This window comes from Semicossyphus pulcher, unplaced genomic scaffold (genome assembly GCF_022749685.1).
Source record: "Semicossyphus pulcher isolate SPU_LCO1_2020_fin unplaced genomic scaffold, fSemPul1.0.p SCAF_7, whole genome shotgun sequence".
In the NCBI taxonomy this organism is placed as follows: domain Eukaryota; kingdom Metazoa; phylum Chordata; class Actinopteri; order Labriformes; family Labridae; genus Semicossyphus; species Semicossyphus pulcher.
Window position 1 is genome coordinate 15,950,728 of NW_027211748.1, and position 27,579 is coordinate 15,978,306.

Here is a 27,579-nt window from a genome sequence, read left to right on the forward strand (position 1 = left end):
AATAACGTGAGAACCAGAGTTAAATGGGAAGATTGATGCCAAAAAGACTGGAAATGAAGGAAAGGCTAGCTAGTTGATAAAAGCTAGCTATCACTGTTTTATCTATGAGCTTAAGGGTAACAGCTTTCTAGTAGAAGTCAGCTCGCTATTACGTAGCTATAATCCACTGGCTAGCTTAGTTTGTTTTCTTTACTAGCTTAGAAGGACAGCTAGCTATAGATGGAAGCTAACTTTGAGTTAGCAGATATCTACTAGTTAGCTGTTTTATCTTCTACAGTATCTATAGAAAAATAGTTAGCTAACAGATATTAACCAGAAGCTCATACATTTTCTAAATATATCTACTTTGTTTAATATGTACCAAGACCGAAGTTTAAAAAATAGCATGTTGTGGTAGGTGATAAGTTAGCTTCATAGGTGTTTCCTTTACACAGAGCCAGGCTAACCGTTGCCTCTTGCTTCGAGTCCTTGTGCTTTGCTAGGCTAACCAACTGCTAGCTAAATATTTAGCCAATCATTAAAGTGGTGTCAAACTTCTCATCTTACTCTCAGGAAAGTAAATTAAATGTTTCCAAAATGTTAGTCTACTGCTTTAGGAAAACATGTCAATTGCTTTTCTTTGACACATTTAAAAAAATAGCGTGTTTGTGATGCTAATATCCACGTAAAAAGAGTGTGTGTGAAGAAAGGTGTGGGCAGCTTCGGCTAAAATGACGCCAAAAGTTACACTAATTCTGTTATAGCTTCAAAAAGCAACCTTCTCTATAAGTAAATGCTTCATTATTCAAACTGTTCACATTGTTTTACAGGCTTAAGTGAGCGGGAATAAAATTTGTAGTTGGAACAAGGACACCGTTACAAAATCGCCAAATGTTATTTATTAAGAAAAATGTGTTTTGTTTGATGATTTGTGTTAAAATTAACAAAAGGAAGGTAAGAACAGTGTCAAGCATGTGGCATATAAGTGCCTAAACGCCAACACCCTATCCCCATTACATCCAAAATCCAAAACACAAGGCTCAAAAAGCAAACCAATGCCAGTCAAACTTCTCCCTTTTCTATCAAACTATCAAACTAAAATCTAACACTTGACTGCCACCTAGTGGTAGACAAATATACAGCACAGACACAGTCAAGGAGTTTTCTACTCTTCTTTTCACACACAGTAACAGCTTTGAGACATGGTCGTTTCCATCTGAGCTGATTCAGACTCAGAGTGACGGCTGGTGATAGAACACGTAAGCAGCAGCAGAGTGGTTTTTATCACACCCTCGTACACACTTTGTGTTTTATCTGTCGCAGTTCTTCCACCTCCTGAACCCTTCCTAATTAAAAAATTAAATCATTTCTCTACCTCTGGCTCTAGTTCCCTTGATAGTTATCTTTTCTCACAGTCACAGCAGTCCAAAAGCAGCCAAGCAGATGCACGACACCGACGCATCTCCTCAGTTTTATCTTGCTTTTTAGAGGTTTTATCCGTTTTATCTCTTATAATATCCTCTGCAGCTTTGGACAGCAATTTCCCGTGTGTATGTTTTTTTCTTTTTTTCTTTTTTAAATCAGTGATGAGATATTGATATAATATCTCTCACTGTCACCAGTTATGGCACTACATTTATGGCACTTTGACCCAAAAAGTCAACTCCACTCAGTCAAATCAAAGATCAGGCTTAAAATAAATTACACATAATAAAGCATGAATACTGTACATCAAGTAAACTCACATAACACTGGTTTATGGAAAATAAATATACATCCTTATCTGTTAGGCGTCATCAATTCATTGTTTAAATATACATTCAATCAGATGACGGTGCAAAAAAATAAATATCTTGAGTAAATATTGTGAATGAATCCTCCTGTATACATGATTTCACATTTCATATTATTAAATGATTTCTCCATATGGTTGTATTTCTTAGCTTGTTTGTGCACAGAGAAAAAGAGTGAAAAAGAAAGGGGCAACACTCTGTGATTGTCAAGAGCTGTCAAATTAAAGCATTTAGTGTTAACAACTTGTTTGTGTTTTGAATGTGTTTGGTGCTGAATTGATGGATTTTATCTTGAATAAATGATGCAATCAAAAGGGTTAAACACAGCAGCTATTATGTAGAGTTATTACACAAGTGTAGTCAAACTCATCATGATTTAAAAGAAAAAACATGGCAGGACGCTTCACTTTAAATTTAAGTTATTAAAAAGAAAAAAATCACAAATAAATAAGCTGATATTTTTCTTTTTTTGCACAACACTATTAAAAAAGCACAACTTTGCAAAGTGACCCACAATAAAACACACATCACTCTGTACATTCTTTGCAGGAAAAATGACTCTTTTTACACCTTTACAATATCTGCTTAATCTACTGTAACTAAAAGTGAGAGCTGTTTGTGACTGACGAGGCACTTTGGAATATGAGAGATGATTAATTAAAGAAATTCAAATGAAGACCAATTTAATATTGCATGTGGTTTGAGGCTCAGAGAAAATAGTACTTTGAAGGTTTGATACTTACAATAAAATACTGTACAAATAAGCTCATGGCACAATGAGGAGCTTAGAGGAAAGACTGAATGGCACATGTACTTTTTGTATTCACAGTCTGCAAGATCATGATGGACACGTCTGTAAAAGGTAAAACCAGCCGGGGGAAACTGCTGTAGCACGACGAAAGGCTGTACACTGGCACTAGTTTTGAGGATAAATCAGTTCAGAGTTTAGTTAAAAGTCTGTTTAATTCAATTTTGTAATCCATGTACTACGCTACACTCTACAGCAGTGGGCCACAGCCTTTGTTAGTCTTGTGACATCTAAACAATACAAATCTATATTCCTACTGACTTTAAACTCCCTTTAGGAAATGTTTGATTTTTACCATGTCAGGTGATTAAACATAAATATTCAGATACGCCTGGAAATAAGACATATTTTAGTTTTTAAAACTAATCATTTAATAAAAAATACTGTTCATTTTGTGACCTTCAGGTGGGGAACCACTTCCCTACAGTGCTCATTCATTTTGGCACTTTGTTCTTATGCAGAAAATACTGTTTGTGTTTCAGGATCTCCTGTGTGCTCAGGATATATGATGAAGTCTACAGATTTGGGCTCCAGTTCCTTTTGTTTGAAAAGGTCATTTCAATACTGCATTATGCAAAAACAAAATCTGATCCAGACACCAAAAACTATTTACAAAGTCCATGAGTTGTTTGTTTTTTTCCCAATATATCTTTTGACATACTCTGTACTTACGGCTGATTGTAGAAAAATGTTTAAATTTGAGATGAAACATTTAAACAATGAGCAGTTTGTACAAGCAAGGCGAACGTTTGGTTGTTTTTAGCTCTGGCCTGTTACAAGATCAGATCCAGACAGGCAACCTGTATGGCACTTTGAAGCACATTTACTTTACACACCAACAGCCAAATATGACCCCTACATCTGTCGGTTAACTTGAGTTCTTTTCATTTACAACTACATCTGATTTTTGGCACCAACTTTACATTAAAATTATTTATAAAGAAAAGACTAACAGGGGTTAAATTTTAGTAAAAACATCAGTAATTGATATGAATTTTAAGTGCATCATTAATCATAAAAACTTAGCCTAAATACTAACATAAACTATATGTTACAGTGAAAGGAAATGATCAAGTATGTAGGTCAGCTATGCACCTGTGATGAGTCTCCCGTAAATGCTTTCAGAAATACCTCATTTTCTAAAGGCTGAACTTCAAAGTAAGAGGTGTGAGGGGCCACTTTGGTCTGCTCTGGTTGGTCTGGATCTACATTGAGTGGAATGGCACCTTGAATGGACTCCTGGCAGTCAGACGCTCAGGTGGGGAGGCTGATGTTGGCGTTCTCCGCCAGCGGGCTGGACATGCGGATCTGGGAGCTGCTCTTGCTGAGGATCGACAGCTGAGTCCCGCCGTTCACTCCACTGCTCGCCAGTGAAGGGTGCCTTTGCTGCTTCAGGTCCACAGCAAAGTATCGGTTCACCGTCCAGCTGCGCCATTTCCTCTTGATCTCTGACTGCACCTTCAGGGAGAAACTTCACAAGGTCATTTTTAATGAACTTTAAGCTGCACCAGCTCCAAGAAAAGCTACAGTACACTTGTGTTCTGTGGATAGTGGATAGCACTTTAAGACATTCAATATTTCTTAATGTATATTTCTAAATGCACAGTTAAATTTTTTTGTGTTCAGCATTCACAACTGGTGTATAAATAATCAACTGAAATTTCAATAGAAAAAGCTGTCACCAGTAATTTTTTAGTTCTTGTGTATATGTTTTATTTATTATTTTAACTGATTGGAGAGCAGATGTGATTTTTTCTATTAGTAAGTGGGGCCTCACACATTTATGATTGACTTTATGTTAATATTCATTCAGCAAAAAAACCCAAAACATTTATGATAAACTTAAAGATACAATCTCAAAGATTCCAGTTTCGCTCTCTTTGGCGGCATCTAATAGCGATAAATGATAATTGCAGGAGCACACTTCCCAGATAACCAGATGACTACGGTTGGCTCCTTTTGTCACGGTTGTAACTCTTGATTTTCCTCGCTGACGGTCGCTTTCCTTTTTAAACTGTTTGCCTTCATCTGAACGTCGAATTTGTTTCTTTTTCTTTGGATTTTCGCTTATTTTTGAAGTTGTATCTGTAGTCATCGATCTTTTCTTTGTTTGTTCAGCCATAGTAGATTACTGTTTACTCGCAACACTTGCAGAGACCAGAAAAGCCGCCGCTTAGCTCCGCCTACCCTCTCTGGCAGACCAACCACTGCTGGGTGATGGGAAACGCGTCACTAACTGGGCGCCGCTTGTGATTTTTTTCCGTGAATGTCGCCACAGACACCCAGACTGTAATAATACTATATACTGCAAATGCAAAGGCTTTCATCAGTGGGCCATCGGCTCAATCAGCATTGTGTTACCTCTTTCGGCGATAGATAGTGACATACAGACATTTATTAAAATGAAAATCTTTGAGATTATTACTTTTAAGTAAACAATGGCCTACCTTTGTGGCTGAATTTAAGTAATGTAATTTTAAGTAAAAAAAAAAAGGCTTTAATAGCTTTAAGGTTATTTCTGGTATCAATATGTGTTAGAAAAAAGCAAGCTGTTATAAAAATATGATAAAGTGTTTAGGTACAGGGACATTAGCTTACCTCTCCATTGAGGAAACAGTAGAGGACAGCCACAACAAAACCCTGAGGAGGAGAACAGAGACAATCAATAAGAGAAAAACCTCTTTAAAATTAACAGCATTCTTATCAGCAAAGGAAGGGAGGATTAAATACAGCCTGACATTAAGTTTAAAGTTTCAGCAATTTCCCTTCAAAGCTACACTACAAAATATTGTGTGGGGACATCTCGGAAAGGCAGAAGGTTAACTGTTCTTTAGTGTCCAGGAAGCGTAAAGTGTCAGTAGTAACTGTATGTCATGTCTACTGCTATGTAACATTTTTATAATAAAAAAGAAAGCTTGGATTTGTTTGTCAATAAAAACCTCAAACCCTTCACTACATTTTATTTTTAACAAGCACTTGTGAAACAACAAGGGCTAACCATTGTTTGCTCTGTGACATTTTAAGTAGCACGAGTGACACAGGCAGCTGATTTCAATTGAACATTCTGTTGCTATAGCAACAACTCCTGCCTAAGTTCCAGCAGTTACATTTTAACTGACACTGTTACAGCCAGTGTTTCGTCTGACCTGTGAAGAAAGAACATGTTGAACAGAACATATTATTTACTACCAAGTGCTGCTGTTGCAACACAAATTTATTGTGATTTGTTTCTTTAGTTTTGCCATGATCAGTTCACTGCTAACCGAGCTAGCCACTATGCTAGGTGTCTGAGGCTAATGTGTTGCTAGCAAAACATTCTAACTAACTGTGGGTTACTGTGGCAAATTATTGATGTATTTTTACTTAAAGGTGATCTTCAATGGGGATGCGTTGTTTCTTGATGTGATGAGAGAAAATGGCCCTAATTTGACAGCTATTTTCAGTGAATCTAATTTCCTTGTTGCTTTAGTCATTCAACTCACAAAAGTTTTGTTTTAACTCGTCATAGTTTCACAATTACTCCCAGTTTAAACTTCAAATGTTGTCCTTCAAACCCTCATGGAAGTTTAACTTACTTATTACTGTTTATAACTAAGGCAGAGGAAAAGGTTTGAATATAACTAGTCTAAATTTTACTTTAATTTTTAACTTTAATAAATAATCTCATCTTGTATCATCAGATGATATATTGTCCTAATTTGTTCTTTCATAGATTATCTGGTGTTTTTTAATTCTAATTATAGCTGGACATTTGAGGGAGTTAAAAAGCTGTAAAGTGTACCTGGAAGGATCCCAGTCCCAGCTCAAACACCAGTCTCTCCCTCTTGCTGACGTCTTCAGGTGAGAAGGCGAACACAGTGTAGTGAATACCAAACAGAGGGATGAGCAGGAGGGTCGAGCGTGCCAGTCGCCTACACACACAAAACACACAAACACAGTTTAATACAGAGCTGGAAGTCAAACACAAATCAAAGTCATGTTTTAATCGGGACGGTCAGCTGGATGTGATGCAAGAACAGAGCCACTGATGCAATGTTAGGACACATTTTCTGGCTACTGCTGGAAAATAGTCTTTCACTCACAGCTTTTAGTCAAGACGTAAATGAAAATGGGGTGGTGACATTTAAGGATGAGACTGGAAATATTAGTTCCAATAAAAGACCAAAACCAACAATAACATAATCCCACTAACAAGTATCGTCTGTGTAGAAAAAGCCTGATATTCCTTATTCTTATCAAACAGAGCTCCCCTGTCGTACTAAACACATAAATAAACCACTTTACTTCACTCGGCGACTTGTTCCTCCAGTACAAAATAACTTGGCACTGTGGTTTATTTTAAGTAAATACCATATACGCTGTCCTGCTGCCGTAAACACTCACTGTTCCACCAAATGTGTCTTAATCCGCAGCTGAACATACACTGAACAAAGATATAACGCAAGACTTTTGTTTTTGCTCCCATTTTTCTCTCTAAGACTTTTTCTACGTACACAAAAGGCCTATTTCTCTCGAATATTGCTCACAAATTTGTCTAAATCTGTGTTAGTGAGCACTTCTCCTTTGCCAAGGTAATCCATCCACCTCACAGGTGTGGCATATCAAGATGCTGATTAGACAGCATGATTATTGCACAGGTGTGCCTTAGGCTGGCCACGATAAAAGGCCACTCTAAAATGTGCAGTTTTATTACACAGCACAATGCCACAGATGTCGCAAGTTTATAGGGAGCGTGCAATTGGCATGCTGACTGCAGGAATGTCCACCAGAGCTGTTGCCCGTGAATTGAATGTTCATTTCTCTACCATAAGCCGTCTCCAAAGGCGTTTCAGAAAAATGGGAGCAAAAACAAAAGTGTTGTGTTTATATTTTTGTTCAGTGTAGTTCCCGACAAAACACTAGTTATTCCTGTTCCTGTTTGAGTACTGTTCAGTGAAAACCACAGTGGCAAGCTTTTTGCGGAAATTTCCGAGAGAATAAAATAATTATTCAAACTAATAAAGAACTGTATTTTCAGTAAAAACAAATGAACATGGGGTTGTGTGCTACTGACAAGATAGGGAGATCAGAGGGTATTGAATACTGGTTTTGGTCTTCATTGGGATCGGTTGATGATAAGAAAAATGTAGAATAAGGATAGCCATGTCCTTTTGGTTAGATTTAGTGGCCTAATTCCTGTCCCAGATCGAGGCTGAAAACACAAACACACAACAGGTGAAATGTGTAATCTAGCTCAGTAGTAGTTCTTATCTCAGTAGTATGTGTCATGCAGCAAAATGTAATATCTGTAATACACATGAGGAATTGAAATACAAAACAGCACACACAAAATGTTAACTTGAAATAATGGAAGACATGATTTTTTTTACAGTGCAGACCAGTGACCAGAACAAAACCCGAGATAAGAGATGTTTGAAATGTTCCATTTCTATTATGTTCAAAGAGTAAATGTATCAATTAGTGCTGCTGTCTCTTTATTAGCATTAAAAAACACCCGATCCACATCTAAGTTCTGTGTGTATGTGTTCTTTTATGTCTATCTTTGTGAGGACTCGTAAGAGGACAATTACCTTAACTGGCTGTTTGTTGGAAAGGACTTGTCTCTAAGGTTCAGGTTAGGTTAGGGGTTAAGGGAAGGGTCAGGCATGTGGCTGTGTTGGTTGAGGTTAGAGGTTAGAGGATGCAGTATCAATGAGGGTCCTCACAAGTACAGATATATGAGAGAGTGTGTGTGAGAAAGTTTGCATTTGGGAGTCCAGACCATTAAAAAAACCCTCACAAAAACACACACACATATGCGGCTGACAAAGTCAGACACACAAAAAACACACGTGTTGACGGACGAACACACACAAACATAGACACACACACTTACAGTGTGATGGTGGATAACTCTGACATCCTGCACGAATGCTGAACAGCCTGTGTGGGCTCACTGAAGCATTTCTGAGCACAGCTGCTACACAGCACAAAGACAACACAACAATACAACAAAGACAATGTCTTTAGGGACACAGACACACAGTCTCACCCAGCACACACACACACACACACACACACATATTCACACTTGGTCACGCACGCACAGGTTTAAGCAACAGATGAGAATGACATTATCTGCAGGGCCTCAAAAGACGCCTTCCTGAGGGAGCAGAACAGGAGTGATGTCTGGCTACAGTACAGCTCCATAATGAGGCTCAAGCCTCCTGCCAACAGGTTCTTCAAATGGATTTATTCTGAAAGTGTCTAAAAGCACACAGCAAAGGCTTAATGACAAAAAATGTTACTGTTGTGGCTACAATACAATCCATCTTTAAAATGCATGGCTCCTGTATAGAAATCATTCTTCTGTTTTCTCTGAGTATCAGATTAAAGGGAAACTATCCACTGATGAAAACAGAAACAACATAAGAGCTAATATAAGCCAGAGTGAGCCAAAAACGCCTGTTTTCATCTTGTGTGCTCAGGGTGCCATCTGGCAGCTGACTGAAAGGAAAACGCTGGTGTTATTTTATATTTTTCTTACCATCAACAAAGCCAACGAAAGACGAGAACCTGTCAAACGTCCCCTCCCTGTCACTCAGACCACAGCCCGTTTGTGCTTACTGTAAGTCTTAATAATAATATGTAATTTAAAAGGGCTCGCTAATCTCCTAAAAGGCAGCTGGGTGCTGTAGCTTTAACAAACATTACTCAAACAGAAGGAAATGGTGAATTTGTCAGGGACTATTTTCTGCTGCGGATTATTACACATTTGGTTTACAGCAGAGGATGGTGTATCTTGGATTGCAACAGCGTGTCTTACATACTTTTAGACAGTTTTTGATATGATTTGTTGACATTAAGAAAAATACAGAATATCTCAGCCTACGAGGGAGTATTAGGGCCACATTGAGGAAATAAAATTCTCTAAGATTTCGAGAATAAAGTCGTAATATTAAAACAATAAAGTCGTAATTTTAGGCTGTGGTAAGCCTGTATCTTATTTTGAAGGGTAATATCAGAAGAGCAGCCAGCCACCTGCGCTGAAATGACAAAGATCACGAGTCATTTTCAAATAATATTTTGACTTTTCAGAGTCCTGATAGTTACTACAAAGTGGTGCTGATGTTCTGAAAGATTAAGTATTTGTGAAGCCTATACTAATGTATTGATATATAGCTGTTTAGTGTGCTTGTGCATTACTAGGCAAAAGATCACGCATGTTCTCTTGAGGAACATGTATGCTAAGCTTCCATGCTACCAGGTGTGTTCAATAAATACAGCTCCGGCTCAAGTTGTGTTAAGCCTCCGGTGCGATCATTTACAAGCATAACTTCACAAGATGGTCACTGTGCGGTTACACTTCACACGTTCCTCAGTTTAGTGAAGGCGGCTGGCTGCTCTTTTGATATTCATAATATGTAGGCTAACAACAGTCTAAAATTACGACTTTACTCTAATAAATAACGACTAATTTTACATCTTTTTTCTCGTAATCTCAATTTTTTTTTTCTTTAATGTGGCCCTAATACTCCGTCGTACTTATCCTATAAGCAAGACTGAATAAAAGTTGTGTCTGTGCACAGTGTACATAAAAACTTAAAATCACATTAATTCGATTCATTCATTTTATGAGCAACATTTTCAAACAAACAAGTTTTTTTCAGAAGACGTGCATCATTACAGTTTGTGTATTTACTGATTGTAACTTACAGGTAAATGCTGGATTCGTTCCCTCCGATGTCAGGGGACTGCAGCTTCTGCACCAGGATGATTATTATTCCAATGAAGAGCACAAAATTGATCTGAAGAAAACAAAACGCAGATATCATAAATCTAAAGGAGTATAGAATGAGTTTAGAAATGGCTGAGCAACACTGGATATCGTCGTACCATAATGGAGGCCACGACTGGTCCTTTGATCACCCACCAGAGGGCAGTGTTCTCATTTGTATCCCAGCATCTGCAGGAGGTGGAGAACAGAGCATTTCAATAATCGTTCAACACATTCTCCTTTATCTTTCTCTGCACTCTGTAATACATAGCACCATACAATACTTCAGTCGCTAGGCCATTTGCAGAGCAAGGGAGAGGTGGATGAGAGTCAGAGGGAGTGGAGGAAGTGAAAACAGGCCGAACACAAGAGAATAAAAAAGGAAGATTTAAATATAAGTCAAATGTTCCTCTAAAGGGTTTATTTTGCTTTAAGATCTGTGTTCTGTCTTTTTTCTCTGAGGTTAAATGTGGAGTTGTCAGAGGTGTTATACCCGGTGTCATGAAAGTGGAGCCTCAGAACTGCCCAGACAGTGACGCAGATGGTGGGAGTTCCTGCAATAAAAAACAGTCACCATTAAAATGTCGGATAAAAAATAAATGACAATAGTCATTATAATACTCAGACATAGATAACACTTTTACAAGCTGTTATCACAACCAACAGAGGAACAACACATATTGGCACGTTTTGGATCTTTAAGTAAATAAATAAATACAACTCTTGAGGTTAATTGTTTTAATGAGACATACAGGAGAAAGATGTTCTCCAATCGTAGACTTTTATCCGTTCATTATCCTTTAAACTTTAAGAATTCAAGAAGAAAACTCAAAAGCAAATTGACCTTTGAAGCTGAACTTGTGGCATAAATAGTTACATTTGCTATACAAACAGAAAGAGAAGTTTCTCCTTAGCAAGATTAATGACTAGCGCTCAGGAATGGATACTCACCCCACCCTACGATGGTGTACCAGTAGAAGTAGCGTCTCTCGGGAAAGAAGGTCTCCACCAGCAGAGTGAAGAGATACAGACCTTCAATGAACAGCCAGAAATAGTTGGACATGACGCAGTAATGGAAGAAAACCATCACGGCTTTACAGGCCACCTGCACAGCGGGGAGACACAGAGGGAGGTGTGTTAGTGGAGCAAAGGTGGAGGAAAAAACTAGAAGAGTAGTTTCACATCTGGATTGTTGATGCTGGACACTCTGGGATTCTTATTATCTTATGTAGAAGCAAGTACCATTTGTTAGAGCTTCAAAATGTTGATTTACATAAAACTCTGACTTATAGGTGGTTGTTTTATCCGCAGTGAAAGCATTTTGTTGCAGCTTCAAAATATAAAATCCATGTTTAATTTTCTTCCTTTAAAAGCTCAAAGCAATAAATGTCAGAGTGACAAACATCCTCATTCCAGTAAAACACAGAGTAGACAGAGATCGTTGTCAGTGGATAACAGGGTTCAAACACAGCACACCAACCCTGCAATTACCCTAAAAATGCAGCATTAACCAACCACAGCATGCGTGGACTGAACATGTTCTCACAGCCGGCAGCAGAGACGCATATATACATGTCAGGAGCATCGAATCAAATGGCATCATGTTAATTAAAGAGTCCATATATGGAGTCGGGTCAACCAATTACAGCATGGATCTAATTCCCGGTACCACAATACCACGGTGCCGACCTGTGATGGCAAAAGCAACAACAGTACAGCAGCGGTTTCGACAAAAAGGCCAAAGTACCCATTGATATGTTAATAGCCTCTAGCAGAAGATTTCCACTGGCCTTGCTGAAGCCATTAGCGTACCTAATTAGGTTTATTTATCATGCCTGCTTAACAAGAGTGAGCAACGTGTTTTAGCAGACAAAGGCTAAGAGCTTGTTCTGCATTTGTAATCGGGGAGTATTACTCATCTAATAGCATGTTTGCTTTTTGTGAAATTTGCATGTGACTGACGTTCCTTCAAAGGTGCATTTCAAACAGGAAGGACTTGAGGAGAAGTGTTTGAAGCGCTCTGTCGACAAAGCTCTCCTCATATCATGAATAGACAGAGAACATATGCTGTCCTTTATGAAACGAGGGTCGGCACTTCCATGAAATCCTTTTAGGAACCTCTCTGGAACCGATTAAACAATAATCTAGAAAACACCCTGCCGCTGCCAATGCAAACTTCTTTTACTGATTTAAACCTGGCAGCGATTATTTACAACAATAAAAGCCTCATTTTGCAATTTTCTGCTTCAAATCTAAATTAATGAAATATTTAGCCTGAAAATAACCCATTCGTTTGTTTCAATAATACATACACAGACTTTCCCTGTGATGAAAACCACATAAAGAAGTATTTATCACACATGATTGGGGTCTTAAAAGAAGTATTCGTCTCTACTGACTGTGTGTACGAAGCAGTGGTCACTGTCCTCCTGAGCGTACAGCACACCGTCCTTGATGAAGACGGAGATGGCTCTCAGGATGAAGGACACAAACAGGTTCATGTGGATGAAGTTCCGGGTGCAGTGAAGCTTCCTGCAGAGACAAGAGAGAACATACATTAACACATCTTGTCTTGTATTTACTGTTGAATCAGATTAAATGAATGAAGCAATTGGATTTCAATGATTGATGAATGATGAACAGTCTAAAACTGAAACTAATTTAGTGAATTTACTGTTACATAAGAGAGAAAAGCAGCAAACCCTTAATGGTGAGAAACTAGCACTGCCACAAATTAGAAAGGCCTCATCTCAGAAATGTACAATTTAATCTCCAATCTCACAGAGACCTCGCTTGATGAAGTCCAAAAAGACTGACTGGGATGATGCATTAATTTGAGTGAATGACAGACTCAACCTGCGTCAGTAGTCATATGTCATCAGCAAACATAACACACATGTTTTGGTCTTGCCCTCGTCTACAAGGTTACTGGACAGCTATTTTCAAACGCCTCACTCAGGCTTTAAACATTGTGTTCACACCGTGTGCAGAAATGGCCATTTTTGGAGTATTGTCAGGTCATCAAACTCATTAGAGGACCTTAATTTGGAGGAACAGCATTGCCTTTGTATCCTTAAGGGCACGCAGAAGAATATTACTGGAGCGGAAGTCACCATTTGCCCCCAAAGCATCTTTATGGCTCAAAGAGGATGGAGACAATCAAGTATAACTTGAGGGGGTCATCTGGAAACGTTGAGTCAGTTTAGGTCCCTATGATTAATTACGTAGTTAAACTGAAGACACTACAGGACGAATGAAGCGCTCTCTGTCAATACACCTCAGATTATTTACAGCGCAGTCATTTTGCACGTAATCACTGATTGAACCACTATGTTAGAGGAAGAGTTGCTTATTTATTGATGTGTTTTTCTTTATAAATAATTGTCTTTATTTATTAATCTTATTATAATTATTTCTTTGTTTATTTAATTTTTTTGTATTGTATTGGTAGAGATTTTATGTGTGGAACAGGTGTTTTTTTTGGATATAAGTAGGCCAAACATTAAAGGTTCAGTAGGTAACATTTATTCATATTTGTTCAAACTGTCACATGCTGTAGCAGAGAGATAATCTGTGAAAAAAGTTCCTCTGGCTCCTCCTACTGCTCCTAATGGCATTTTCAAGAACCCAACGCTCCCGAAACACAACAACCAATCAGAGCCGAGCAGTCTCTCAGGCTGCTTTCAATCACACGCTGCGCAGCACCACTCCTCCGCGCATGCTCACAAGGTCAACTTTGAACTTTGATGGCTCATGACTATTAAAAAAAAAACAATATACTGAAAGCATTTTTTCAGGGATTTTTTGATCATTCAGGTTAAATTTGATTTGAGAATTCAAATAGATAAGAAAACTATAAAAACAAGCTTTTATAAAACCGATTTCCAACTCTTACACCATTTTTCTTAAGAAACCTGACTCACCTGAATCTGCAGAGAATGACCATGGCTGTGGTCAGAGACACCAGCGATGTGCTGTAGCCCACGGTGTACAGAGCCTTGACTGAGGCATAGTATGTGTCCTAATGATGGAGACAGAGGGTTAGTCGAGTGTGTGTGTCCATGATAGATGTAAGAAGACATATAGATGAGGTAAAGGAGATATCATACAGGTTTGGTGTTGTTGTCATAGAAGAGGCAGACGTCCACATAGTGAGGGTAAGGTTCAGACCAGCCGTACTCGGTGCAGTTTCGACTGACTCTCCCCATCTCTGAAAATAAGATAACATTACAACACCGACTTAGGCAGAAATAAAATGAGTTAAACTTTATTTGAATACATATAATATAAAATCAAATTAGAGACACGTCTGATCTCCTCACCATCATCAGGACCCATGAAGTCATGGAAGAGCTCCGGACAGTTGACCACCACTACTTCTCCAATATTGGCCGCCTGCCAGCAGGTCAGGTTGTCCCACATCCACGGACACACTGAGAGGGACGAGAGAACCACAAGCACAATGTCAGTGTGAAGAAAGTTGATGAAGTAATACAGACACTGAATGTATTCATTTGAACTGAATAAAACTCAACTTAAGGGAAGTGAATTGGAGGTATTATGAGTTTCATTTTCAGAGATATCTTGTATTTTCATGATGCTACGTGGATAAAACTATTGCAAACACAGAGGCAGCTTTTAGTCTTAACACCTCTCTTGACCTGTTGGATCATTTTCACATTTACTTTAGCTAGCCAGGGCTAATGTTTCTACTTCAGCAAATGTATACATTCATCTGTCAAAGAACAAATTCATGTGGAGTCTCGTTTCTGGCCACCAAGTCTGGTACTTACTCTCTTTAAGGTCTGTTATGTGTCTCTACCAATCTTCCACTATGTTTACCACACAGTCACTAACTTGTTCAGTCTACTGTTTCATGGTGAGCAGGAAGTGAGCAGCCGTTTTTTTTTGCTGAAAACAATGCCATCATATATATATATATATAAAGGTAGGACTATATTTACAGGGCTGCTGTTTTTAGCCAGCGGTAGCTTATAAACTGGCAGCTCACCGTAGAGCATCAGAACGTTAGATTTCATCCTGTTTTCATCAGTTTATTTGAATGCTATGCAGCATCTGGCATCACAAACAAGTTAATTAGAAGCTCACATAACACAGTTCCATCTGCTGCTTTTTGTTCTTATTTGATCCTCAGCTTTAAATCAGCCTCAGTCATCACCTGACTCATATTTTTAATAATCTCACATCCTGTATTTTTCACTACTGCTTTGATTTCTTTCTTTCAAGCTTCTTTCAGCCTCCACATCCTTTGTCTTCAGAACCTCCCCATCCCTCCTCTTCCTCACTCTCCATCTCTCCAGGTTTACTATGTTGTTTATGCACGGATGGCTTTATAGTGCCGCAGCAGCAGGTACAATGTGTGTACGTGTGTTCACTCGCATGCATTCTGAGTGCAAGTGGGCATCTGTGTGTGCATGTGTTCCTGGACATATATATGTGTGTTTGCAGACCTTTCTGCACTCTGCTCGGCTCTCTAATCTGTTTTGGTTCTGTCTGGTGAGCCGGACACGAAGCCAATTACCTTTTAAAGGGCAAATCGGAGCCAAATGAGCCGCACGGAGCTACAGAGGTAACCGGCTTAATAAAGGACTGTCTGCATCGCTGGATATCTCACATAAGATCCCCCATACTCAATCTTCACTGGGCTGCAGAATATCCACTCACATGCTGCACATGCGCAGTATGAAGTAAATATACACAAACACATAGAAGCAATCACTTTTTAAATTAAAGATGATCTTATCAGAGGACTGAGGGAGATTTGTTTCTGTATTGTGAGTTACAGGGGGCAACCTTACCAAAACACATATTTTATATACCCAGCATTTAAGCATCAATTCTTTATGTAAGGGACAATGATAAACCCGAAAACCCTGCTCATTATACATTATCCTGCTTATTACACGGCTATTCAATTACGAAATCAATAATTTGACACAATATAATGATTTGGAAATAATTGTATTCATTAAAAAAAAAATGTTTTCCTGTTTTATTTTCTGTTTAAAAATAGTCAGTTACACTCACAGTGACAGCCGCGTCCATGGCAACGGTTAACTCTGTAGCCTTCTTAAAATGAGCTAACCGAGCTAATATTACTCAAGTTAAAATAAGCTAACCGAGCTAATATTACTCAGTTTACAATGAGCTAACCGGGCTAATATTACTCAGGTTAAAATGAGCTAACTGGGCTAACATTACTTACATTAAAATGAGCTAACCGGGCGAATATTACTCAAATTAAAATGACCTAACCAGGCTGTTATTGCTCACATTAAATGAAAACATTTCCATTGATGGTGAAGTAAGACACGGTAAACAGGACCGCAGGAATCAGCGCGGCACCTCATTAAGGTTTTCTGTCTCATCACTGTCAGAGTCTGTTGACATTTTCTTCTTCATTCCGTATCTCATATTGTGTTCTGTTTAATGTTTACTTCGTATGCCATCCTCAGTTTTGTAGATCTCTCTGTCGTAGCCTTAAGTTTTGGCGTCCTTTAACCTTTATTGGTTTCTCTCTGCTGTTTTTGGTCTCTTTTCTTTTTTTTCTTCAGTAAACAAGCCAACGTCAAAATTACTGGACTTCTTGCAACCGATTCACATGATTACAGTTAGTCCTCTGGATTCTCTGATTAGAGCTGAATCCCTAGCAACGGTTTGTTCTTCATAGCAACCGTCTGCTATCGAGAAATAGCAGACCCCGGAACGCCGTAATCAGAATCAAGTATTTAACACAGCTGTGTAATAAAAAAGGTTTAAACACTGATCTGAAAGCAAAAACATGTCATGAAGCTCCTGAACGATCTGCATCTGGACGGGATCCACTGCTCTTGTGAGAATCTTACAAATGGTTAAGAAAGACAAACAAGCTTATTTTATTGTCTTTCCTCTTCTGCTCAATATTTTATTCATTTATTAATTGTGTTGTCTATAATCTGTCAGAAAATAGTGACAAAAACTCCTAAAGGCTATGGTGACATCATCAAAAAAAAAATAGTTCTATAATTTATAGTGATTTATAAGGAAAAGCAGCAGTTTCTCGCAGTGGCACAAAGGTATGTTTTTTTGTTTCTGCTTATCAACTAACAATCTTAGTCATTTCTAAATTTCTAGTACACAACAAGGGTATTTAAATATCTTGTCCTGTAGTGCGACAGTCACATTTAAGTGTCCAAAATCTAATTAAAATGTCAATAATTTCAGTCAAATTCACCCCCATTTAGCTTTAGGGAGGCCTGACTAAAGATGATTCAGTGTCTTAAAAGAAAACACTGTGCAGGCCATTTTACATGTTCATTTTGCAGTGGCTTATTTTAGCTGGATGGTGATTACAGCATCAGACAGCAAATCATTATGAAGCAATTTCACGACATACAGACAACCTGAGGTCAGAGGGCCGAGATTAGAGTACTTTATAACAAATAAATCAGGAAATATGTTTCAGAAAAAACAAAAGAGCATCAGACCAGAGTAAAAATAACCACCTTTTTTTTCTGCCCTGTTCTCATTTTCCTTTTCTGCCTTTTTTAAACCTTTCTCAAGCCCGTTGTCAGATTTCTGCAAACCAGGCGTTTTTATTTCCTCACCAACGATTTTCCGTCAGCAGAAACACAGAACGGTTCCTTATAGAGGGACAGCAGGAAACAGGGATCGGTTAAAGGGTCAATGCTGGGCAACATATGTGACTGTACCTTCTTAAAATGGACAGCTCAATACATAAAACACTGCCCATATTACAGAAGAACAATAGAATGGAACGGACTTTTTTTTTTACTATAAATGCAAGACTGAAGTGAAAACAAATATACATATATAAACTACACCTTTGCTGAAACCTTCCTCAGGGCATCAGACATTGTAAAAAAGATTAAAAACATCTCCTCTCCTCTTGAAACTCGTCTTTTCGTCATATCTTTGATGTTTTTTTCCAAGGAGTCGGTGGCTGTCAGCGAAGCTGTGAGTCACAGTGCAGTTTGGGCGATAGAGTCTGTTGGGCAACTTTGGAGCAGCAGGAGTCTTGCAGCAGTTGCTAATGAAAACCACACTCCATAGCCAAGAAAATAATTGCTTCCAGGAATCACGTACCGAGTTTCCTGTGTTTTTTTGGTTAAAAGAGAAACGTGGGGGAAAAATGCGAAAGCAGCTCAGCGTGACGTTACAGGCAGACAACTGTACATCACTGGATGCTTGCCGATGTTTGTGCTGTGCAGTGAGCGGCCTTCCGGGGTGATGTATTTGTGTTGTGAACATGATAGAGAACAGCAGTCATCTGTCATCCTAACATGTGCCTCTGTGACCTTTTCACTGGATACACTGAGAAATGCCAGATCACCGTGTCTACAAACAAGTTGTTTTTTTATTCCTTCCCGGAAAGGAGCATTTTTAGGAGATGCATGACTTTCATCAGCAGTTTACTGGGCAAGACGTAAACTGTTCAGTCCCAGCAGAGGCATGAAAAGCGGTAAATTATGCACACAGAAGGATAGAGGAACAAAGTGCGGGCGCACACAGACACAGACACACACACACACACACACACACACACACACCTATACCTGTACACTCATCCTTGCTTACCCAATTCAAGGTCATCACTGGGGTCGTGCACCATGATCCTCTCCATGCATTTTTCATGCTCACGCTTGATTATACAGTGCTCGGACTCTGAGGCCACCTGGAGAAAATACATAAAAACACAGTGTTACAATAAATATTCACTACACTGATACACTGCATAAGCTTACTGCCCCCATCAACCTCATTTCCAGCCAGCATCAGAGAACCCCAGGAGTTGGTGGAGACCAACACAGAGGTACAAGAAGAGTGAATATTATAAATGCGTATACTGCTTGATGTCAGCACATTCTAACCCGGTCTGTACATTAAATGTGCAATTTCATCTGACACGCTTCCAAAAACATCTGGATAGGTGGTCTATGGAAGCAGCTAAATTAGGGATGCACGATATTATCGGCAGATTATCGGTATCGGCCGATATTGGCTTAAAAATCGGCCGATATAATTAACCAATAAAATAATGGGCTGCTGCATACTTGATTAAATACCCGACCTCGGCGCAATGTCCCCAGCTCGAAGAAGACCTGCGTGGCGCAGCATGATGACGTCATGTGTGTCTATCTGCAGCATGAGAGAGTTAAAAGCCAAAATGTCGGTGGTGTGGAAGTTTTTCAAAGTGTCCGAAATAGATCGCAAAACTGCTATTAGCAATGACTGCTCAGCTTCGGTGATGCGAGGAGGAGCCAAGGCAAAGTCTTTCAACACTACAAACGTGATTAACCATCTCAAGACCCGTCACCCCGACCGTTGTAACAAATGCGATAAGAGTATCACCGTTATACTGTACGCTAATTCCAATACAGAAGAGAGTTGATGATTTTTGCAATTAGGTGTGTGGGAAAAAAATATAGGTATCGGTAATCGGCTAAATGAGTTGTAAAATATCGGCATATCGGAAATCGGCAAAAAATCCAATATCGTGCATCCCTAAGCCAAATACAAACCGTTTGTACATTTATCATTAGATGACGACCTCTAGTGGCCACAATGATTATGATAGGAGGAAGTCAGGGGCCCCATTTACACTGCCAGTTCAAGGGGGGATTATTACGCCTGTTACGTCTCGTCTTCTCTGTAAAATGCACGGATGAGGAAATGTGTGGCGAAGTTGTTCTGCCTCTGAGCAGGCATCGGAGGTAGTGCCAGAGGCGAAACAGAGGTGACAATGGCGTCAGTGTGACGGTGAAACCAAACTGCGGCCCTCTCACAGCTTTAACCATGTATTCTTCTGCTTAATCTGTAACCTGTACTCCATAACATATATGCTGTTTTGGGAGGCACTTTTATTCAACCTGTCGTTTTGGCATGAGGCTGTTGAATCTGTCGGATCTAACTGCTTTTGTTAGCTTATGGGTCGTACTAGCCAGCAGATGGGTATCTTGTCTTTTTTTTTTAAATTAGATTTTATATTTCCTGTTCTCCGTGTCTCATTTAACAAGGCCGTGGAACAGGGGGGTGTAGGTGGAGGCTCCACAATGAGTTTCTCCAGAGTTTTATAATCAACTTATTACGTATTAAATCTAATCCCTGAGCTATGTTTTCCCAATCAATCCATCTTAAATTTATATTCCACCTCCATATATGAATGCAACAGATGCTCTAAAACATTATCACTGGGACAATAACCAGCTAAGAAAGAAAACAGCAAGGTGTTGCCTGGTTGGAGGAAGCAGAGTTACTGTACGTCTCTATAACTCTCCCTCTCGCTCTCTTAGGGGCCAATTTCTGTTTTGCCCCCTTAGCTCCCTTTCAGCCCCCTCTTTCTCTCTCACTGTGAAATGAGAGGTGTAATATGCCCCAGCCCTCTGAGCCATGGCTGACTCATCACTCTATCTCCCTGCCCTCCAATATGAATTCACTTCAGGCCTCGCTGCCAAGATAAGATAGGGCATCAAACGACTGGGAAGACGTCCTCAGATTCACTTCCTTTCTCTATCGCGCGGCACGGGGGGAGAATATTAAAACGCCGATGAATAATGTGAGACATCATTCGAGGTATCTTAGATTCTGGAACACTTTGTGACTCATCACAATGGCTAAAAGAAAAGACATTTAAGAAGTTGCTTTCACTTATTGTCATCAGTGTTTGATGTTAAAACTGGTATTGTTTGAAAGGAAGACCTCTCTGTACCCAAAGCAAGCATCCATGTTGCTAAGCAGCAGGTAACCAGCCAGGAGCCAATACACATTGTAGTCGAGGCTTCCCAGGAAGGAGAAATAATTGGATGCAGATGACTAATATCTGTTTGGCGTGAGCTCAGACAGGCTTGTAAGATGACGGGTTTTGTATTAATTTATCCCTGTAAAATCCTGGATCGCAGGTTATACGTGTACCTGAGCTGGATTACCTTGTTCTGATTTGACTGAAATTACTCGCGTGTTTCTTTGCTAATCTGATGGCGCAGACACATGCATACTCACGCCCACACACACACTATATCACACGTGCATTGCTGAAGGGTGAGTAGCTGTTGAGAAGAAGTGTGAGTGGTATGATCGTTTCACATCTCGTACTGTGCTCTGTCACACGCCTCCCACTGTGAGGAGTCATGAAATGGATTAATGTAGCTAACAGACCAGCTAACACACAAGCACACAAAAACACACACACACACACACCAAATCCTCTGGAGCATGTTACACAGGTTCTTTGTGTGTTCAAAATTAGCCATTAAGTGTTCATTAAGAGGAGATTAACACATCTCTAAATAACCAAACACACATTTCTTGTTAGGCAACAATAAACTGTGACTAGATTAGAGCTAACAACTTGCAGGTGTCAGTGTTGATTAGCTAACTAAGCTAACTGATTGTGCTAGCAACTTGGATGACTTGGTAATATATGACACATTCTCTACATAATGAAGAGTAAAGAGATATTAAACAGCTTAATAATGATGATGAAAATGTTGCATTACATCTCAAACAAATAACTCAATGTACAACATCATTGCTAACAACACAAACCAAATTTAGCATCTTTTATGCTAGCATAGCCAGGACTGTCCACTCATTACTAACTGCATATCTATGAAGAACACATTTCTCACTGTATAAACTCGACGTAAAGTTTCACCCATATTTAAAACAGGATTAACAGTTTAAAGCTTTTACTTATTTTAGGTATGACAGAGCTAGCTAAGCGGCAGTGACTTCCTGTTTATTGCTTTGGTCTCCTGAGAATATACACATCACTGAAGTCTTTACTAGTTAAGACATTTCTTTTGGGAACGGTTTGACATCTTGGGAAAACAAAAATTGGCTTTGTGGCCAAGAGTTGGATGAGAATCAATACGACTCTCATGTTTTCAGGTTAGCTTAGATTAGCTTAGCTTGAGACTCAAAACAAGGGGAAGCAGATAGCCTGGCCCTCTCTCCAAAAGGTAGCACTAAATACCAAAACCTTGAAACTCACAATTTAACAACAATGTCTACAAAAATTTAAGTGTAAAAAATAATTTTCGAAGGGGTTCATGTGAACACTATATCTTGGCCAGCATCAGACCAATTGTTTTAGTACAGAGACATTATGCTTCATTAGTTAGCTTTAGAGGTGCTGGCAGGCAGATTGTGTTAGCTTTGGGCAGAGCAAAGCCAGCTGTTTTATCCTATTTTTATGCTAAGCTAACATCTCCTGGCTAAAGGTTTTTATTTTACAGACAGATTATAGAGTGGAATCATTATTTCTTTTATCAAACCCACCAGCAGAAAGCAAATAAACATTCTTGACAAGAGGTAAAATTAGTTGTAGATATTAAGGGCGCATCCTACCTTTAGCTAATAAAATCTAAGAAATTAAACATAAACTAATAAATGGTTTACTTTCGCAACCCTCTCCGGGTCAACTGAGGACTGATGAGGCTTTAAAAAACTCTAATCTAAAACAGGCACTGTAACAACATTGGACAGATCAATAAAAGTGTGCCTCTTATTCTCCCTTCCCAATCACTCCTCTCCACTCCTCTCCTCTCCTCACCCTCGGACAGATGTCTGTCCAGATAAGCCATCCATTTTGAAGCTGCAGAGCCACCATTCCTTCCCCAAGGCTATTTTTCGAGGGCCGGATAACTCACTAGCTCCCACTGTGCCGCGCAGCACAGATAATAAAACTCTCATTTGACGTCGCAGACCACTGGTGCACTGTACAAACCCCATTTGACACACAATAAGCGCATCACAACAGACGTAAGTGCCACATCAGCAACTGGAGGTCGGATTGAGACTGTGCGAAGAGGCGGGAGGAACACTTCACACATGTTAGGGGGCGTAAAGGTTAGAATAGATGTTCTTCGAATCCGTTATCAAAAAGCGACTATGACTTTTTTAACTGCTTATAAAAAGAAAGAAGCATGATGATAAATATCACAGATAAAGGATAATGGCCAGGACGCCAGAGTCACATCATGATACTTTATTTCCCATAAACCACAATAGACTTTATGTTTCTCTGCTTCACCAAGGAAACTGCTGCTGTGCTGCTGCTGCTGCACCACTGTGCTCAATATAATTCCTCCCACACATCTTGCACAACTCGTCCATTCTGCTTTTTATTTCAATGAGACCACTAATAATAAAAGTGAGTCACAGCAGATGGATCGGCAGCTCTCCGGTCAGCCGGGCCATCTGTTATCGTTCTAACGGGCATCCAGCCGCCCTAACGCGGAGCTGATTCAGGACCTGCTGATGTGCTGATGCGACATATGGTGATTTCAACATCCAGCGCTTGTCACTGACAGACCCTCAAGAGATGAACCTATGAGAATAAAGCAGCGCTGAAGCTGAGAGAAACTGGGGGCTGATGATGGAGGCATGTGATCAGTCCCTCATGTATTGATATGGTTACACATTCCTATAGGCTCCTGAACAACCCCCCACACACACATGTGAACAGATGCATGCACACAAACTACTCACCAAGGGCAGCAGGAGGATTGCAGTCAGCAGGTAGCCTCTCATTGTCTCCAGTGAAGCGCTCGGATGCAATAGGCTCCACAGTATGTGTGTGTGTGTGTGTGTGTTTTCAGAGGGATGCACTGAAATTGCTCCCCTCAGCGTCACCACTCTTCAGCATGAAGGGCTCTGAAATACAACACACAGAGGAAAAGGCAACCGTAAGAGAAGAGAAACAACAACCAGGAGAGCATCGTCACTGTGCGAGGCCATAAATTCATTCATAGATGTTAGGTGCAAAGCGAGAGATTTCATTTTTGCATAATTATTTCTTATAACATTTTGAATAATATCCTCGATGAATTCTAAACAGAGGCTGGTTTGAATGAATAAAATATGAATTGACATTTTTTTCAGCCGCCAAATGAATTACATACATATACATCGTCATTTCACACGGCCCTACACGGATAAAATCCTCCTATTAAATGTTTTTCAGCTTTGTGTCTGATCTCTCTGTCATTCTGACATGACGGCAGCTCAAAAATACTTAATACCAACAACAATGAGCCTCGGCGTCTGTTGCTATGGAGAAGAAGCTTGTCAGGGATGTGAATTAGTGAGGCATTGAATTCAAACACCTTGTCTGTGCATTAGTGAGCAAAAACACAGAACAGTCACTTGTTTCTTTCAAAATTGGTCAAGAATTTGAATATGAATTAATTTAAACAGCATATTTTAAAATCTGTTTTCTTTGTTTTCCACAGGCTGTTAGAAGCATTTTAAGCTCTGCAATTAAGTGTTTGTTCTCACCTTTAGAGTTGTAGCTAACTAAAACTTTGAATATTTTATGTTGACAGGCTTGTGTCTTTAAAGATTTAATCATATTCATTTAAAGCCCCTGTGAGGAGTTTTTTGATGGTTATGAAACAGACTGAAATTAGTTCAGATGTCTCTATATGACCTACAAAAGCAAACCAGACCATCAGCGACAAGATCGATTATTAAGCATGTACAGGACAAAATCAGCAAAGAGATGAGAGGACAGAAATAACCTTAAAGCTATTGAAGCCTTTTTTTTTTTAACTTAAAATAACATTACTTAAATTCAGCCATAAAGGAACGCCATTGTTTACTTAAAGTAATAATCTCAAAGATCTTCATTTAAATAAATGCCTAAATAAATGTCTGTATGTCACTATCTATCGTCTATCTATCGCCGAAAGAGGTAACACAATGCTGATTGAGCCTATGGCCCACTGATGAAAGCCTTTGCATTTGCAGTATATAGTATTATAATGGACTGGATGTCTGTGGTGACATTCGTGGAAATAATTACAAGCAGCGCCCAGTTAGTGACGTGTTTTCCATCAGCCAGCAGTGGCTGGTCTGCCAGAGAGGGTAGGCGGAGCTAAGCGGCTGCTTTTCCGCTCTCTGTCAATGATGTGTCCGGGAAAAATTAATGAGACTTTTATTTTTGCCGCCAAGGTCACCCCAAATTTCTCCTCCCTCTTTGTAGTGCTGTTAAATAAACCTGCAACTTACATTGAGTGATAGCAAACCCTTAAAATGGACACTGGAACAACTATAAATTTGAATATAGTTTGTGGTTAATTTGGTTTATGATTCTACAGAATGATAAATATACCTGTTTCATGTGTCACTCTCAATAAACCAACACACACCTCTCTCGGTTGGATTGTATCACTTCATATCTACTCCCTACAGAATCTTTCTCTCATGAAACCCCCTCAATCAAACCACAGAGGGAACATTTGCTGTGTCTACTAAGGTTATATACGACCACTAAAGATATGTCATCATTTTAACTCTAACATAAAGCAGAAACTTGAGACAAAGCTCGGATTTATGAAGGACAAGTTGATTACTTAAGGCAAGAACTTTGGAAGGATCACACAAATATCCTCGAGGACAATAACATTTCTGTGCCTCATGGTAAGATTTTAAAACCACCCCCCGACCCCCCCCTCCCTCTATGTCTTACTCATCCTCATAGCAGCTTCCTGAAAACACAATGAATCACCACAAACACAAAGCATGCTGGCCTTCACCAGCAGAGGCATATAACACACACACACACACACACATGCAATCACACACGCACACGTCTTCTCCCTGAGCTAATTCATGCACACACGCAGACAAATTCCGCTCTGTGTCCCTTCCCTCTAGTACCGAATCCAATTACCTCTAAAGCATCTCTCTCTCGGATGCTTTATCAAGTAACAGGACAGACCGTGCTCCGAGGAAAAACCCAGACGTACAGAGGGATAACATGTGTCACCAAAGGGCTGAAAACAAACTGTCGGGTACACATTTGAAGACACAATCAGGAAGACGGAGAGGGAGACACAGCGACATCTTGTATCAATTAGCTCTGTTTCTCCCCATCTCTTTAACCCAAAATGTCACAGTCACCATGTTCCTGAATGAAGTTATAAAATCTACTTGCTTTGTTGCGAGGGAAGCAACAGAAGGGCTAAACAGCAAAGTGATCCTGAGGGCAAGAAAGAAAGGGAGTCTTGGCTTTGATCAGCAAAGGATACAAGGGTGTCACTTGGAAATCTGTGGAGCCTTAATGGGAATGTATGGGGGGGTAAAAAAATCTAATGGTGTTCAGTGCAGCTCCTATGGAAATGGAAGAGGTGTACCACTAAATTTGCAGGTTCAAAGTAGTGTGTAAGACACATTACAGGACAGTTTTCATGTCATAAATAATGGCTGAAACTTGACCAAAAACTGCACAACAGAATAACTCCCAACTACAGGAAGATTGGAAACCACATAAATAATAATTAGCACATGCATCACCTGATTATCAATCTCCTGCATGCATGTAAAGAGTGTGTGTGCACATGCATGAGCTGTGTGTGTGTCTACAGAGAAGACAACTACAGGAAATAAAGCCATGTACCCTCCTTATCAATGATTTATCTCCATTGTAAAGGGAATTTTAAAGATCTGTCTCAACACATTGGCTTCCTCCTCGTGTGTGTTGAATTCCTCTGAACATCCCGGTGCATTAATAATTCAATTTCAGCTTAAAACGATCCCAGTAAGAAATGTAGAGCGCTTTCATTTTAACCCAAATGCAAGTCTGACAGACATGCCTCACAGGCATTAACAGTGTGCAATAACATCTAACCACTCTAAATCATTAGTTCCTCTTACAGGTTATGCGGGCGACACTAAAGGAGTAACAGTTTCTCTGATGTTAAACAGGCGTTTTTAATAATCTCATTACAGCTAAATGTCAAACGGTTTGTGGGCATGTAGGAGGCAGAAGAAAAACGCAAAACAGACTTAATTACAATCAATCAGACACAAATGATTTCCCCTTGGTTCTGCAGAATCAATAGGCTAATTTCACCCAGCCGCTTCCCCCTTTCATTCCCGCATTCGGTAACGTTTAATCCATCAATACATGTGGGTGACCTTCGCTTTGCACATGGAAAACATCAGCAACAAAACCCACATCCGAACACTCTTACGCGAAATCCAGCCCCATCGAGCCCGCTGTCATTCAAGAAGACATATGTTTTTATCGAACACAGAGCCCACAGGGTTCAGTGAGAAGCTTCTTAACTGATGAGCCGCAGAGATGTGAGGGAAAGCGCGCAGCACTCGTGGAAAACAAGTCAAAGGAACTTACCGATGCGTAATTTTCAGAGGAGCGAATATCTACACATGAAGCCATCGGTATTTACGGATTCCCGCCGTGTCTGATTGTGAAA

At 39.6% G+C, this 27,579-nt stretch overlaps 1 protein-coding gene across 2 annotated transcripts; it reads right to left on the reverse strand.

The window, feature by feature from the left end:
- Positions 1-358: 358 nt before the first annotated feature.
- On the reverse strand, positions 359-27,579 carry LOC138611099 (pituitary adenylate cyclase-activating polypeptide type I receptor-like). Of its 2 annotated transcripts, none has more exons than XM_069684018.1 (14): positions 27,498-27,579; positions 23,849-24,013; positions 18,935-19,031; positions 14,659-14,769; positions 14,446-14,546; positions 14,260-14,357; positions 12,736-12,868; positions 11,288-11,441; positions 10,830-10,890; positions 10,456-10,525; positions 10,276-10,367; positions 6,362-6,491; positions 5,179-5,220; positions 359-4,038 (listed from the first exon to the last, which is right to left on the reverse strand). In XM_069684018.1, the coding sequence occupies exons 2-14, from the start codon at positions 23,888-23,890 to the stop codon at positions 3,835-3,837; spliced, it is 1,335 nt and encodes a 444-aa protein (XP_069540119.1). In that variant the 5' UTR covers positions 23,891-24,013; positions 27,498-27,579; the 3' UTR covers positions 359-3,834. The 2 variants fall into 2 exon arrangements, with proteins under 2 accessions (XP_069540119.1, XP_069540118.1); XM_069684017.1 differs by having other exon boundaries at positions 359-4,051.